This window comes from Bos taurus, unplaced genomic scaffold (genome assembly GCF_002263795.3).
Source record: "Bos taurus isolate L1 Dominette 01449 registration number 42190680 breed Hereford unplaced genomic scaffold, ARS-UCD2.0 Leftover_ScbfJmS_1639, whole genome shotgun sequence".
Taxonomy (NCBI): Eukaryota; Metazoa; Chordata; class Mammalia; order Artiodactyla; family Bovidae; genus Bos; species Bos taurus.
In genome coordinates, this window is record NW_020190741.1 from 93,101 (window position 1) to 105,083 (window position 11,983).

The window sequence follows — 11,983 nt, forward strand, 5'->3', positions numbered from 1 at the left end:
AAGAGAGAGATCTCTGAATTGCAGCAGATTCTTCACTGTCTTGAGCCACCAGGGAGCCTGCAGTACATAATTAGAGAGGCAGTTAATCCCAGGCAATTTCTCAACAGGACCTGGTCCCAAGGTCAGATTGCCTGTGGAAATGGATTACCTGGTCAGAAGAGAGCCCTCCACAAAGACCTGGCGCTAGTGAGCTTTTGCCATCTGATGACACCTCGTAATGAAGAGTACAGATAGCCCTCTCCAGAATCTTGTTCCGCCATGGCTCTTCACTGTTGGAGGACAATGAAAAAGTGGGATCGAGTGGATGGCTCGATGAATGTCTGGTAAAGAATTGAGGTCTCCGACCTCCCTGGTAATCCTTAAGTTGCTAGAATCTACCAACTCCAATGAAAGGGGCCTGGTTCGACCCTGGTCGGGAACTGGAATCCGCATGCTACAACTTAAGAAGTCAGCATGTTGCACTAAGAGTCTTCATGCTGCAAAAAGATCCCAAGTGCCACAACTAAGACCCAATACAGCCAAAAAGATAGATATGAAAAAAATAATTTATTTTTAGTTCTCCAGTGCTAGTGATGTGTGGGCCTTCAGAGTGATAGTGTAGGAGCTCATGGGCTCTGGGTCAAATACCCTACACGGATGTCGACTCTTTTAGAGATATGAAAGAGGTCATCAAATAGGCCAGCCTATCACTGTCCTGATGAACCATTTGCTGTGATGGCTTGTGTGGGCCTTAGATTCGGAGGAGAAGCCCAGTTCAGCAGCTGGCCCAGTGTCTCACAGGGTTCCATGCAGCCCTGGGGGTCTGTGTCTGACTGTCCTCTCACAGTCCCCAGCATCAGGGGGACGGTGCCTGCTGAGGCCCACGTTGGAGCAGCCAGTCACATACATCACCCAGCACCGCAGAAGCACATTGTCTTCCAGAACACTGTGCTTAGGAATGCCATAGCATCTGAACTTTCTAAGACAGAACTTAATGATGTGGAATATTTCCTAGATATCACTTTCATTAGGTTGAACTGAAAATGTTTGTATAAATTTTTTGACCAAGAAAGTTTTAAAACAGTGTTATAAAATAAATAGTTTTTAAAATTGTTTCAACACAAATACTTGGACTAGCTTAGTGCCAAGTGCTTTTTAGTTTTTACTTCATCAAAGTAATGTAGTTGATTCACCCTTGAATGTGCCAGGCTTAGTTGCTCAGTCGTGTCTGAGTCTTTGCGACCCCATGGACTATACAGTCCCTGGAATTCTCCAGGGTTGAATACTGGAGTGGGTAGCCTTTCCCTTCTCTCGGGGATCTTCCCAACCCAGGGATCAAACCCAGGTCTTCCACATTGCAGGTGGATTCTTTACCATCTAAGGCACCAGGGAAGCTCAAGAATACTGGAGTGGGTAGCCTCTCCCTTTTCCAGGAGATCTTTCTGACTCAGGAATTGCACTGGGGTCTCTTGCATTGCAGGTGGATTCATTACCTGCTGAGCCACCAGGGAAACCCTTAAGTTTCTTTCTTCTTCTTCTTCTTCTTTTTTAATATTTATTACTAGTCTTGGGAATTATTTGTCTAAAAGATAAAATACTTTGTCATAGGAAAAGAAAAAGGAAAAAATGCTGTTGCCTTGTACAGGAAAAGGCAGTGTTGGAGGAAGAAAAAAGATAGAAGGAAAAAAAGAGGAAAATACAGTAGAAACAGAAACTACTCTTTCATGAAAAATTGCCTTTTTATTTTATTTTTTTAATAAAGAGGGGTTATGCCTTCTTACTTTGGGGAAAGTAGCAGCAGAATTCACTGAAACATCTTAAATTTGGCAGATCCTAGCATATGGCACCCCACTCCAGTACTCTTGCCTGGAAAATCCCATGGATGGAGGAGCCTGGTAGGCTGCAGTCCATGGGGTCGATAAGAGTCAGACACGACTGGGAGACTTCACTTTCACTTTCATGCATTGGAGAAGGACACGGCAACCCACTCCAGTATTCTTGCCTGGAGAATCCCAGGGACGGGGGAGCCTGGTGGGCTGCCATCTATGGGGTCACACAGAGTCGGACATGACTGAAGCGACTTAGCAGCAGCAGTAGCAGCAGCAAAAGCAGCATTTCTCAGAGCCAGAAGTGGATTTGGGGCAGGTCAATAGTAAACACTGGTGATTTTATTTATTTTTACTTTCTGGAAAAGGAGATAACACAATTCCAGAAGGTGCAATCATGTTTTAAGGTTAATAATACCTTTTACCACACCTGCACAGAATGGGTGCCTGAGTTGTGTTGGGTAAAAAAAAAAAAAAAAAAGTAGACAGATTTTGTGCTTATCTTCAAGGCTGGCTTAAGTATAAAATGGATTTTTAAACACACTTGAAAAATTAAAGAATTCAATTTATTAAAAGAAAAATTACATATGCATTGAATGTAAGGCTGTCAATGCCTAGCCATTGATCAGCACCTCCCTGGAGTCAAAGCTCCTCCCAGACAGCTCAGGCTGTTACAAATTGAAGCTGGTTATGACTCATATGCTACCACTGGTGAAGTTAACAAGTGGTGAAAAAGGAGAAGCTGGTTTGTTCAGGAGCCCTGGGAAATAGTGACCTAATGTTTTCAGACCGCCTCCAAGTTTCCAGGTTAGAAAGGGGGCAGAGGTGGCGGCTGCGGGCGCATCAGCGTCTTGAGCACAGTCAGGGTGGTTGGCACAAGGCGAACGTTTGCGCACCACCAAATTATGGTTCCAACCAGTCTGGGGTTCTGCGTGTTTGCAGCCAGCAGTTTTTATGTGCTGGAGGTCTGCTTTCTGTAGAAACAACTTGAGGCTTGTGTCAGCTCTTTGTTATCTTTCAGGGAACTGATAATTTCATGACACTGCTATGTGGCTGGTCACAGTCTAAATTGTTACCAGTTTCCCAGCACAAGGAGTATTCGTTTCTCCATCTTCACATATTCTAATCCTTAACTCGGTAAACCACTGTTTTGAGACTCACAGGAGGCCTGGCTGACTGAAACTTTTCTACAAACAAGAGGCAGACAGAGACCATGGGAGGCGGGGGCAGGTCTTTCCCACTAAGGTCCCCTAGAGCCCTTTTGGTTACAAGACCATTTATTACCCACTTTTCCATGGTCCCAAGAAGCCCAGGGCCTCCAACAGCTTCCTATCTCTTGAAGAGAATCTAAACATGCCCTCTCTCAACTGGCATCTTATCCCTCTGTCTGATAATTCACCCAGCAAAACCCCCGACCAGACCCCCAGGACCTAACTTAGGAGGGACAGGAACAGGGTCCCAGAGTATGACACAGGGCTCAAGGGTGAAACTGGGCATCCCCACTTCTACCCTTTGGTCCTACATTCATAGTGTCTAGGAATTGGGACAGCAGCAGCCTATAATGGTTATTGATTAAGGTAGGAGTTGACAGATTTTTTTTCTGCAGAAGAAAGTAAATCTCGAGGTCTCTTTAGGCCATTTGGTATCTGTCTCTGGGTGCAAAATAGCTTCCGTATTTGTGGAGCAGCAGGAGCCAAATATAATGTGTAAATCAACTGAGAACCAGACTTGTCCACTGTCCTGGTTTCTGACCCCAGTAATGAGTGACCCATCCCGTAGAGAAGCATCCAAGAGCTGCCTCAGTTGTCTGTTTATGAACCAGAAACTTACCGTGTCCTGCCTTGTAGCTTCTGGTGGTGGGACTGTGATAGGAGTGTGGATCTGGCTGTTATGGGCTAATGCGCCACCTCTGCTGTAGTCTGGCTTCCTTGGTTCAAGGAGCCATAGGGGACACTGCATGAAGCCACAGGTGTGAGCAGGGGATAGTGGCCCTGTATCAACTCTGGTGTCAGGCCTAGGTCACCTGCTGGCACATCTTATTTGTTCCCTGTGGCCCTGGTTATGCCAAGCCACATAATCACTTCTATCCTATGACGGCTGGCCTATCTGAACTAATGGTTGGGGTTGGTGAACCCAGATCATAATGGGCAACTCTGACATTCCATGACCAGAGGCCTCATCTCTGCCAGGCCCCAGGACCATACCAGGAGCCGCACTGAATGGTATGGGCTTTCTCACTGCAAGTGGTATGTCCTTTCTTCAGGACACGAGGAGTCTGTGTTGTGAGCCTCCAAGTAAAATGCCACCTACAGCATGTAGCACCTTTCTGAACACAGGAAGCTATGATGTCACTGGTTCTGTTGGGTCATCTGCCCAAGAAGCAGGTCCAGCCACACTCATCATTCATCAATTGTGACTGCTTTTGTGCCAGGACAGCAGTTGTAGCAGAGACCTAGGGTCTGTGAAGCCTGAAATGTGTCATATGTACCATTAGAGGGAACCTAGGACCTCAGTGGTAATTCAGTGGAGATAAGATAGGGACCACAGCTCTGCAGGCCTAGAGAGATTGTAGGTTGGTACTCGTTTTCATTATTTCCTCCAGGAGATGATACTGTCTCCATGTACTATCGGGGGATGGGGAGTCAGGGTGAGAAGAATGAATGTGGAATCCACGACTATGGTACCTCACCCATGGCAGTTTACTAACAACACAGACTGTGCATTCATGTCAGAAGCCCAGGACGTGTGCAATGGACACTGAGTGGACCTGTGGACCCAGAGATAACCACTGTCAGCAGGACCTGGCACAGGTGTCTATTAATTGCCTGGTCCTCAGAGCAATACTTCACAGCACGGGGGCCATGATCATGCTACCGTTCCTGTGTGTGGTGTTAGTAACACACTGGGTCCCATATGAATGTGGGAGTAGTTTCTCCTTCTGCACTTCCAGTTCAGTTCAGTCACTCAGTCGTGTCTGACTCTTTGCCACCCCATGGACTGCAGCACGCCAGGCTTCCCTGTCCATCACCAACTCCCAGAGCTTACTCTAACTCATGTATATTGCATTAGTGATGGCATCCAACTGTCCCATCCTCTGTCATCCCCTCTCCTCTGGCCTTCAATCTTTCCCAGCATCAGGGTCTTTTCCAATGAGTCAGTTCTTCACATCAGGTGGCCAAAGTATTGGAGTTAGTTGCCCCAGTAAATAACCGTGTGGCTCATCGGGAGAGTATGGAAGGACTTCTGCACTTGCTGTGGTGATGAAAGGGCCGTCTTCACTGGGACGTGGCTTCTTTCTCTGGTGATGCCTTCTGAGAAGTAGCTCAGTTCTGGAAATTTTGGTAGGGATGTTTGGTAGGGATGGCTGCTTTCAGCCTACTGATCATCCAGTCTTGTGTTTGTCTCTCCTTGTTTTCTGTCTCTCAATCAAGCAGTTTGCATCCAGGTTCACTGACCATCTCTCTGCCTCTACGATCACCCTGTGCTATGAGCCAGCATTGTACTCTCTGCAGTCAGGCCCTGGCTGGCATTGGGACTCTCTAATCACTTTCAGCTTCCCTGATAGCTCAGTTGGTAAAGAATCCACCTGCAACACAGGAGACCCCAGTTTGATTCCTGCGTCGGGAAGATCTGCTGGAGAAGGGATAGGCTAGCCACTCCAGTATCCTTGGGCTTCCCTTGTGGCTCAGCTGGTAACAAATCCGCCTGCAATGCAGGAGACCTGGGTTTGATTCCGGGTCGGGAAGATCCTCTGGAGAAGGGAAAGGCTACCCACCGCAGTATTCTGGCCTGGAGAATTCCATGGACTGTATAGTCCATGGGGGTCACAAGAGTCAGATATGACTGAGTGACTTTCACTAATCACTTTGACCGTTGTACCAACTGTGCTCCTGACATACAACACTCCACCTGGAATCTGATCTTTCCCCATTTTCCATCCCTGTTCCTGCCGGAAGCCCACAGGAACACGGTCTCCTACCACTATCCCTGATTTCCAATAGTCATCCTTGAACTATTGGAGATGCTTCTCATCTGTGCTTTCCTCTCAGGCTCCATGGAGTCCATCAGGCTTTCCCATGGCGCCTGGTGGCCTGGACACTTTCCTGCCCTTTCATACCATGTCCCCCTGGCAGATGATCCCCTCCTCTACCACCTGCCTCAGAAGTTCTGGATTTTCTCTTTCATGCCATGTGGGCCAGGCCTTTCTCCAGGCTTCCAAGACCCATCCTAATGGGAGATCAGCAGTGTCTCCCCGGCCTTGCTAAGTCCTGTGACCCCTAGTTGTGAACTCTCCCTTCACCAACTTGGGGTTCTGTGCTCACCCGTCCCCTCTTTGCCCCTCTCCCTGTCATCCTGCTTCCTCAGGAGCATCCCCTCAGGCTCCCCATCTCTCACAGGACACGGGGTTAGATTCTGACAGTCCTCTGTCATCTAGGCTTTTCCTGCATAGCACCCTGGCACGTCTCTGCAAAGGATGCTGGGAACAGACCTGGTGGACAAGGGGACACACCCAGGATGTGTGAAATTTGCCAGGCAGGGGACTTCTCCTTCTCCACAAGGAGAGGAGGGGCACTGGCTGTGTGGTGTGTGTTGTGGGGTGTCATGGCTCTGTCAGCCCAGCACTGCACTTTACTCTGCTCTCACATAAATGGGGGAAGGGGCCTCAGGGTCTTTTTCCCCAACCTCACCCTCACTGTGTTTTGCCTTCACAGATGCTCATTCTCTTTCCTATAATTTCACCATCGATCTTCAGCCCAGAGATGGTCAGCCATGGTGTGAGGTTCAAGGAGAAGTTGATCAAAAGGTCTTTCTCTCCTATGACTGTGATAGAGCTAATATCAAGTACATGAGTCCATTGGGAGAGGAAGTGAAAAGTATGAACGCTTGGGAAACACAGACTGAGGCACTCAGAGGCATTGGAGCCTTGCTCAAGAAGCAGATGCCTAACGTTACACTGGAGAAACACACAAACAAGGGTGAGTTAGAAAGTCTGAATGCAGGAGGAGTAGACTGGGGGCTTAGCTGCATCCACTGTTTTTGGGTAAAAAAAAAAAAAAAGGATATTATCCCTGCCTAGTAGTCCAGTGGAAAGAGCAGCTGTTGCAGGAGAGACCAGGGCCAGATTAGCTGGGCCCAGGGGAGGTGTACCCAGGTGGGGCAACGAATCTGTCAAGCTCAGAGGCTGAGCTCTTTCTTTTCCTGGTGGGGTCAGGCCTTCTGACCCTGCAGGCCAGGATGACATGCTGGCGAGAAGACAACGGACTCATCAATGCATCCTGGCAGTTTGGCTTCAATGGACAACTGTGCCTCCTCTTTGATTCGGAGAGTGGATACTGGACAATGGTTCATTCTAAAGGGAAGTGGATGAAAGAGAAGTGGGAGAATGACAGAGCTGTGACGGAGTTCTTCAAGAAAGTCTCCATGGCAGACTGTCAGTGCTGGTTTCAGGATTTCTTGCTGCGCTGGGAGAAAATGTTGAAGACCGCGGGTAAGTGAGAAGAGTAGGAGAAAGTGGTAGTTCTCTCAGGGTGACATGGACCCACCCCTCTGTGTGTGTGTAAATGATCTGTCAGAGGTGAGCTGTCCTGGGAGAACAATGGCCCGGGGATGCTCTGTCATCCTCCTTCCTCTTCCAGCTCCTGATGTCTCTCTTCACAGCACAGGCCTTTGGACGAGTGAACGTGGATTCCCACGGATCCTAAACATGAGAGCATCTCTGTGATCCCAATCTCCTTCTTACTGTTCCCTCTTTCCAGAATCTTCTTTCAAATCTCACCAATCTTTCTTCTGGAAATCTGTCAATACCACCTCTACTGTCAACTCCTGAGGACTCCATCCTCAGGTCACTGTCTCTGATGTCACAGCAGGACTGAGTGGCTGTGTTGGAAACCTTGCTCCCCCATTAGCTGTCAGAGCCCCATGAAGACTGGGCTCCTCCCTTCCCCCCATCTCACCTGAGGATCTATCTCAGGGACCTCCATGTGATGTGTGTAAACTCTCTGCACAGTAGGGGTACCTGGGTCAGGGGGGCGAGCAGGCATGTGCTGAATTTGGGGTCTGGACAAGGGCTTCACTCTTATTCTCCTTGCAGGATCACAGACCACGGGACCCTCTACAATGCAGCCCATGGCCCCAGACAGCAGTTACATCATCTGGATCACCACCGGGGTTCTCGCCAGTTTGGTCATAACGGGCATCATAATAGCCTGTATCCATTACAAGAACAGGTACTGAGGGCAGAATTCAGAGGGAAGGCAGGGGCACAGGGCCTGGTGTGAGGCCAGGGAAGGTGAATCCCAGCCAACCCCTGCCCCTCCGTGAACCTCCTCATCCTGAAATGAGCCGGTGAAGAAGACCCCATATCACCTGAGAGCAGAATTCGGACAAAATCAGGCCTCAGTTCTGAAAGGTCCTCACTGTCAGATGACAGTGGGAAGTGAGGGGTGGCTGGGGCACGGGAAGGCTGAGGGCCTATTGATGCTTAAAGGGTTCAGTCAAGTCCCCTGACTGAGCACAGACTGCTGGCTGGCAGGGCCCCTGGTAGGTGGTGTGAGAACAGCAGGCACTCAGGGCGAGGGCAGGACTCAGGGGGGCTGAGAGCAGCATGGGGGCTCCACATGATGTGTCAGCAGGGAGGGGACCCACCCAGGGGGCCAAGATGAGAGGGGCTGGGCTCTCATCCCAGGAGGAAGGGGTGGGAAGGCCTTTGCAGACCCAACTCCAAAGGCCTGTTCTCACAGGAAGTGGCCTGGGTCATGCAGGTAAGGCAGGAGCCCCACAGCAGAGACTGTGGGAAGGGCTGAGGCCAGGCCTGTGTTCCTGGAGCAGCAGCAGTTGTGACTCAGCCTGTGGCCTGCAGGTCACCAGCCTCCTGGGGACCCAGAGCCTCCATCACTGAGCGGCCCTGCCTTGAGCAGAGGTGCCTGGGGATGGTGGGCCTGAGCTGGGGTGGAGGCGCCCAGCTGGGGGTACCAGGAAGAGATGGGGGGCAGGGACCCTGGTCCTGAGAGCTGTGTGTGCTGCTGGCTCAGAGGCTAGAGGGGAGCAAAGGAAGGAGGTTTGCCTGCAGCCCCCCAAGGCTGTCAGGAAGAAAGGCCCCTCCTCCCCGGACCTGCTCCCTGGTCCTTTAGGCCCTCTTCGGGGAGGATGCAGACCTGAGTAAAGGGAGCAGATTGATTCCTCACTAGCTCTAGTCCTGAGCCTAAGCAGGGGGTGACTCTGTGATGCAAGAAGGAAGCCAGGAGGTGACAAGAAGCTGCTGGGCCTGGGGTGGGGGTGACGGTGGAGGACATAGGGGCCCCTCAGTGAGGGTGGGACTGGAGGGGGGGTTGGGGAAGGGTAGCCCCAGGAAAGTGACAGGAGTTCCTCAGCCTCCTGGACCAAAGCCTCTTTCTTTTCTGCAGGAGATGGTGCTCCCAGGAAGCGCGACAGGTGCTCTGTCTGCCTTTCTCTTGCTCTTCAGTTTAGATCCAGGAGATCAGACCCCATGAATCCTGAGTCTGTTTTCTGGTTACAGTGACACAGTAGATGCATCATCTCATGGGCTTCATCACATTTGGGGAAGTCCCACTCAGCATCTTAAAAAAAAAAAAAAACAAGCAATTTACCACCACTTCCTCCTGGTGCTAAGAGATGGAATTTCTACACTGAAATGCTCAAGTCCTTGAAGAAATCTCCACAAACAGGACATTTGTCATCGTATTCTAGTTTGTGGATAATTAGACTCTGCCTCGTGACCTCATTCTTGCAAATGATATTGCAAGAAAAATACCATCTGCTATTACAGGACTCAGGGATTCTTTCTGCGTCTGGAGAAATCACCTCAGCCTATTTTCAATAGAACAAAGTTTTATTTATAACTGTTTCCCTTAATAATTTATCACGCTTAGTCACTGTGTTAGTGGCTCAGTCGTGTCCAACTCTTTGTGACCCGGTGATCAGTAGCCCGCCAGGCCCCTCTGTCCATGGGATTCTCCAGGCAAGAATACTGAAACGGGTTGCTGTTTCCTTCTCAGGGGACCTCTCCAACTCAGGGATTGAACCCGCGTCTCCTGTGTCTCTGGCATTGACTGGCACATTCTTTACCGTCTGAGCCACTGGGGAAGCCTATTTGTTATGGTAGTGCTATTTAAATAAAAATCTCAGTACTCCAGGAAACTTGAAGTATTTAAGATTTTTGTTTTCTAACCCACAAGAGAGGTCATGACGTGTCACCCTTTGTCCATCTTGTGGGATTCGATGTCCCTGGCCATTCTGAGGACACATGGTCTGAGAGGACACGTGCACCCTGTGTTCACGGCAGCGCTGCTCACAGTAGCCGGGACCTGGAAGCCACCTACACGTCACCCACAGATGAATGGGCAAAGAAGATGTGGGACATATACACAGGGCAGTATTACTCAGCCTCAGAAAGAATGAAACAATGCCCTATGTAGCGCCAAGGATGGACCTGGAGAGTGTCATATTGAACGACATACGTCAGACAGAGGAGCAGAAACACCTTCTGACGTCCTTCATACTCAGAATCCAAAAAGTCGTGATACAAGTGCTCTTACTTACAAACCAGAAGGAGACTCACAGACTTAGAGAATGAATTTATGGTTGCAGGGGGAAAGGATGGGGGGAAGGGATAGTTAGGGAGTCTGGGATCAACATGCACACACTGATTTATTTAAAATGGATAACCAGCAAGGACCTACTGTATAGCACATAGAACTCTGCTCAATGTTCTGTGGCAGCCTGGGTGGGGATGGAAGGGGAGTTGGGGAAGAAAAGATGCATGTATGGAAGTGAAAGTGAAAGAAGGTTAGTTACACAGTCATGTCTGACTCTTTGGGATCCCATGGACTGTAACCGGCCAGCCCGTCTGTTCATGGAAATCTTCAGGCAAGGGAGTACTGGAGTGGATTGCCATTTTCTTCTCCAGGGGATCTTCCTGACCCGGGGATCGAACCCGGGTCTCTTGTATTGCAGGCAAATTCTTTACCAACTGAGCCACCAGGGAAGATAGAGACATGTATGTGTATGTTAAATCCCTAGCCTAGCTTCTTTGTATTGCTCATTCAGGACGCCTGCACTCCTTTCTGGGTGTATATTTCCGCCTTGCTTCCCTCTTAAATAAACGAACTCTTTCTGTATGTCTCCAGTAATAACTTTGGTACCTGTTTTTACAGTTTTTGCCTCCTTCAGTTCAGTTCAGTTCAGTCGCTCAGTCATGTCCGAATTTTTGTGACCCCATGGACTGCAGCACGCCAGGCTTCCCTGTCCATCATCAAGTCCCGGAGCCTACTCAAACTCATAGACTTTTCAGTATGGCCATTCTGATCAGTGTGAGGTTCCTTGAAGGGGGAAGGAGAATAAATGTCAGAGAATGAGCAGTAAGAGCTAAAGCGTCTCGGCCCCAGGATCCAGGGAACCTCCTGGGCAACAAGGACAGCCTTTAGGAGACAGAGCAGGGTGGGTGTGCACAGGCCTCTCATTGCAGTGGCTTCTCTTGTTGCAAAGCACCGGCTCTAGTTTGCTTGGGCTTCCAAAGCACATGGGTTTAGTCGTCCTGTGGCATGTGGGATCTTCCCTGACCAGGGATCAAACCTGTGTCCCCTGCATTGGCAGGAGAATTCCTATCACTGTCCCACCAGAAAGCCCCTGCCACATCTTCTTTATCCATTCATTTTTTGATTATCATTTAAGTTGCTTCTATGGTGTCTCAATAGCTCAGACCGTAAAGAATCTGCCTACTATGCGGGAGACCTGGGTTCAGTCCCTGTGTTGGGAAGCTCCCCTGGAGGAGGGCATGGCAACCCACTCCAGTATTCGTGCCTGGAGAATCCCACCGACAGAGGAGCCTGGTGGGCCACAGTCCATGAGGTCGCAAAGAGTTGAACACGACTGAGCTACTAAGCACCACACATTCTGCTTCCCCTGATGGTGTCTAGGCCCTGGTTCCCACCTCTTACCCTGGGCCCACAATTCTCCAGCTGAACGGCCTCAGGTTCTGAGTCCTTGCCCCATGTCTCCCCCAGGGTCTGGGTCTGTTCTGAGCAGGCCTTCAAGGCATTAATTTTCCTCCAAGAGAAGCAAGGGTTTGGCCTGTTATTGTCATAATGAAGGAAAGTCTGTTTCTCCAATGCCTCTGTGGAGCCTCCATCTCACATCAGGGCTGGAGTGACAATGAAGTT

General features: G+C 49.6%; 1 protein-coding gene across 1 annotated transcript in view; it reads left to right on the forward strand.

The window, feature by feature from the left end:
• Positions 1-9,681, forward strand: part of ULBP13 (UL16 binding protein 13) — a 25,565-nt gene extending 15,884 nt beyond the window's left edge. Inside the window, 4 exon segments of the mRNA NM_001168604.1 lie at positions 6,518-6,781; positions 7,018-7,293; positions 7,897-8,032; positions 9,176-9,681. Of these exon segments, the coding sequence (NP_001162075.1) occupies positions 6,518-6,781; positions 7,018-7,293; positions 7,897-8,032; positions 9,176-9,272 (773 nt within the window). The 3' untranslated portion in view covers positions 9,273-9,681.
• The last annotated feature ends 2,302 nt before the right edge of the window (positions 9,682-11,983 follow it).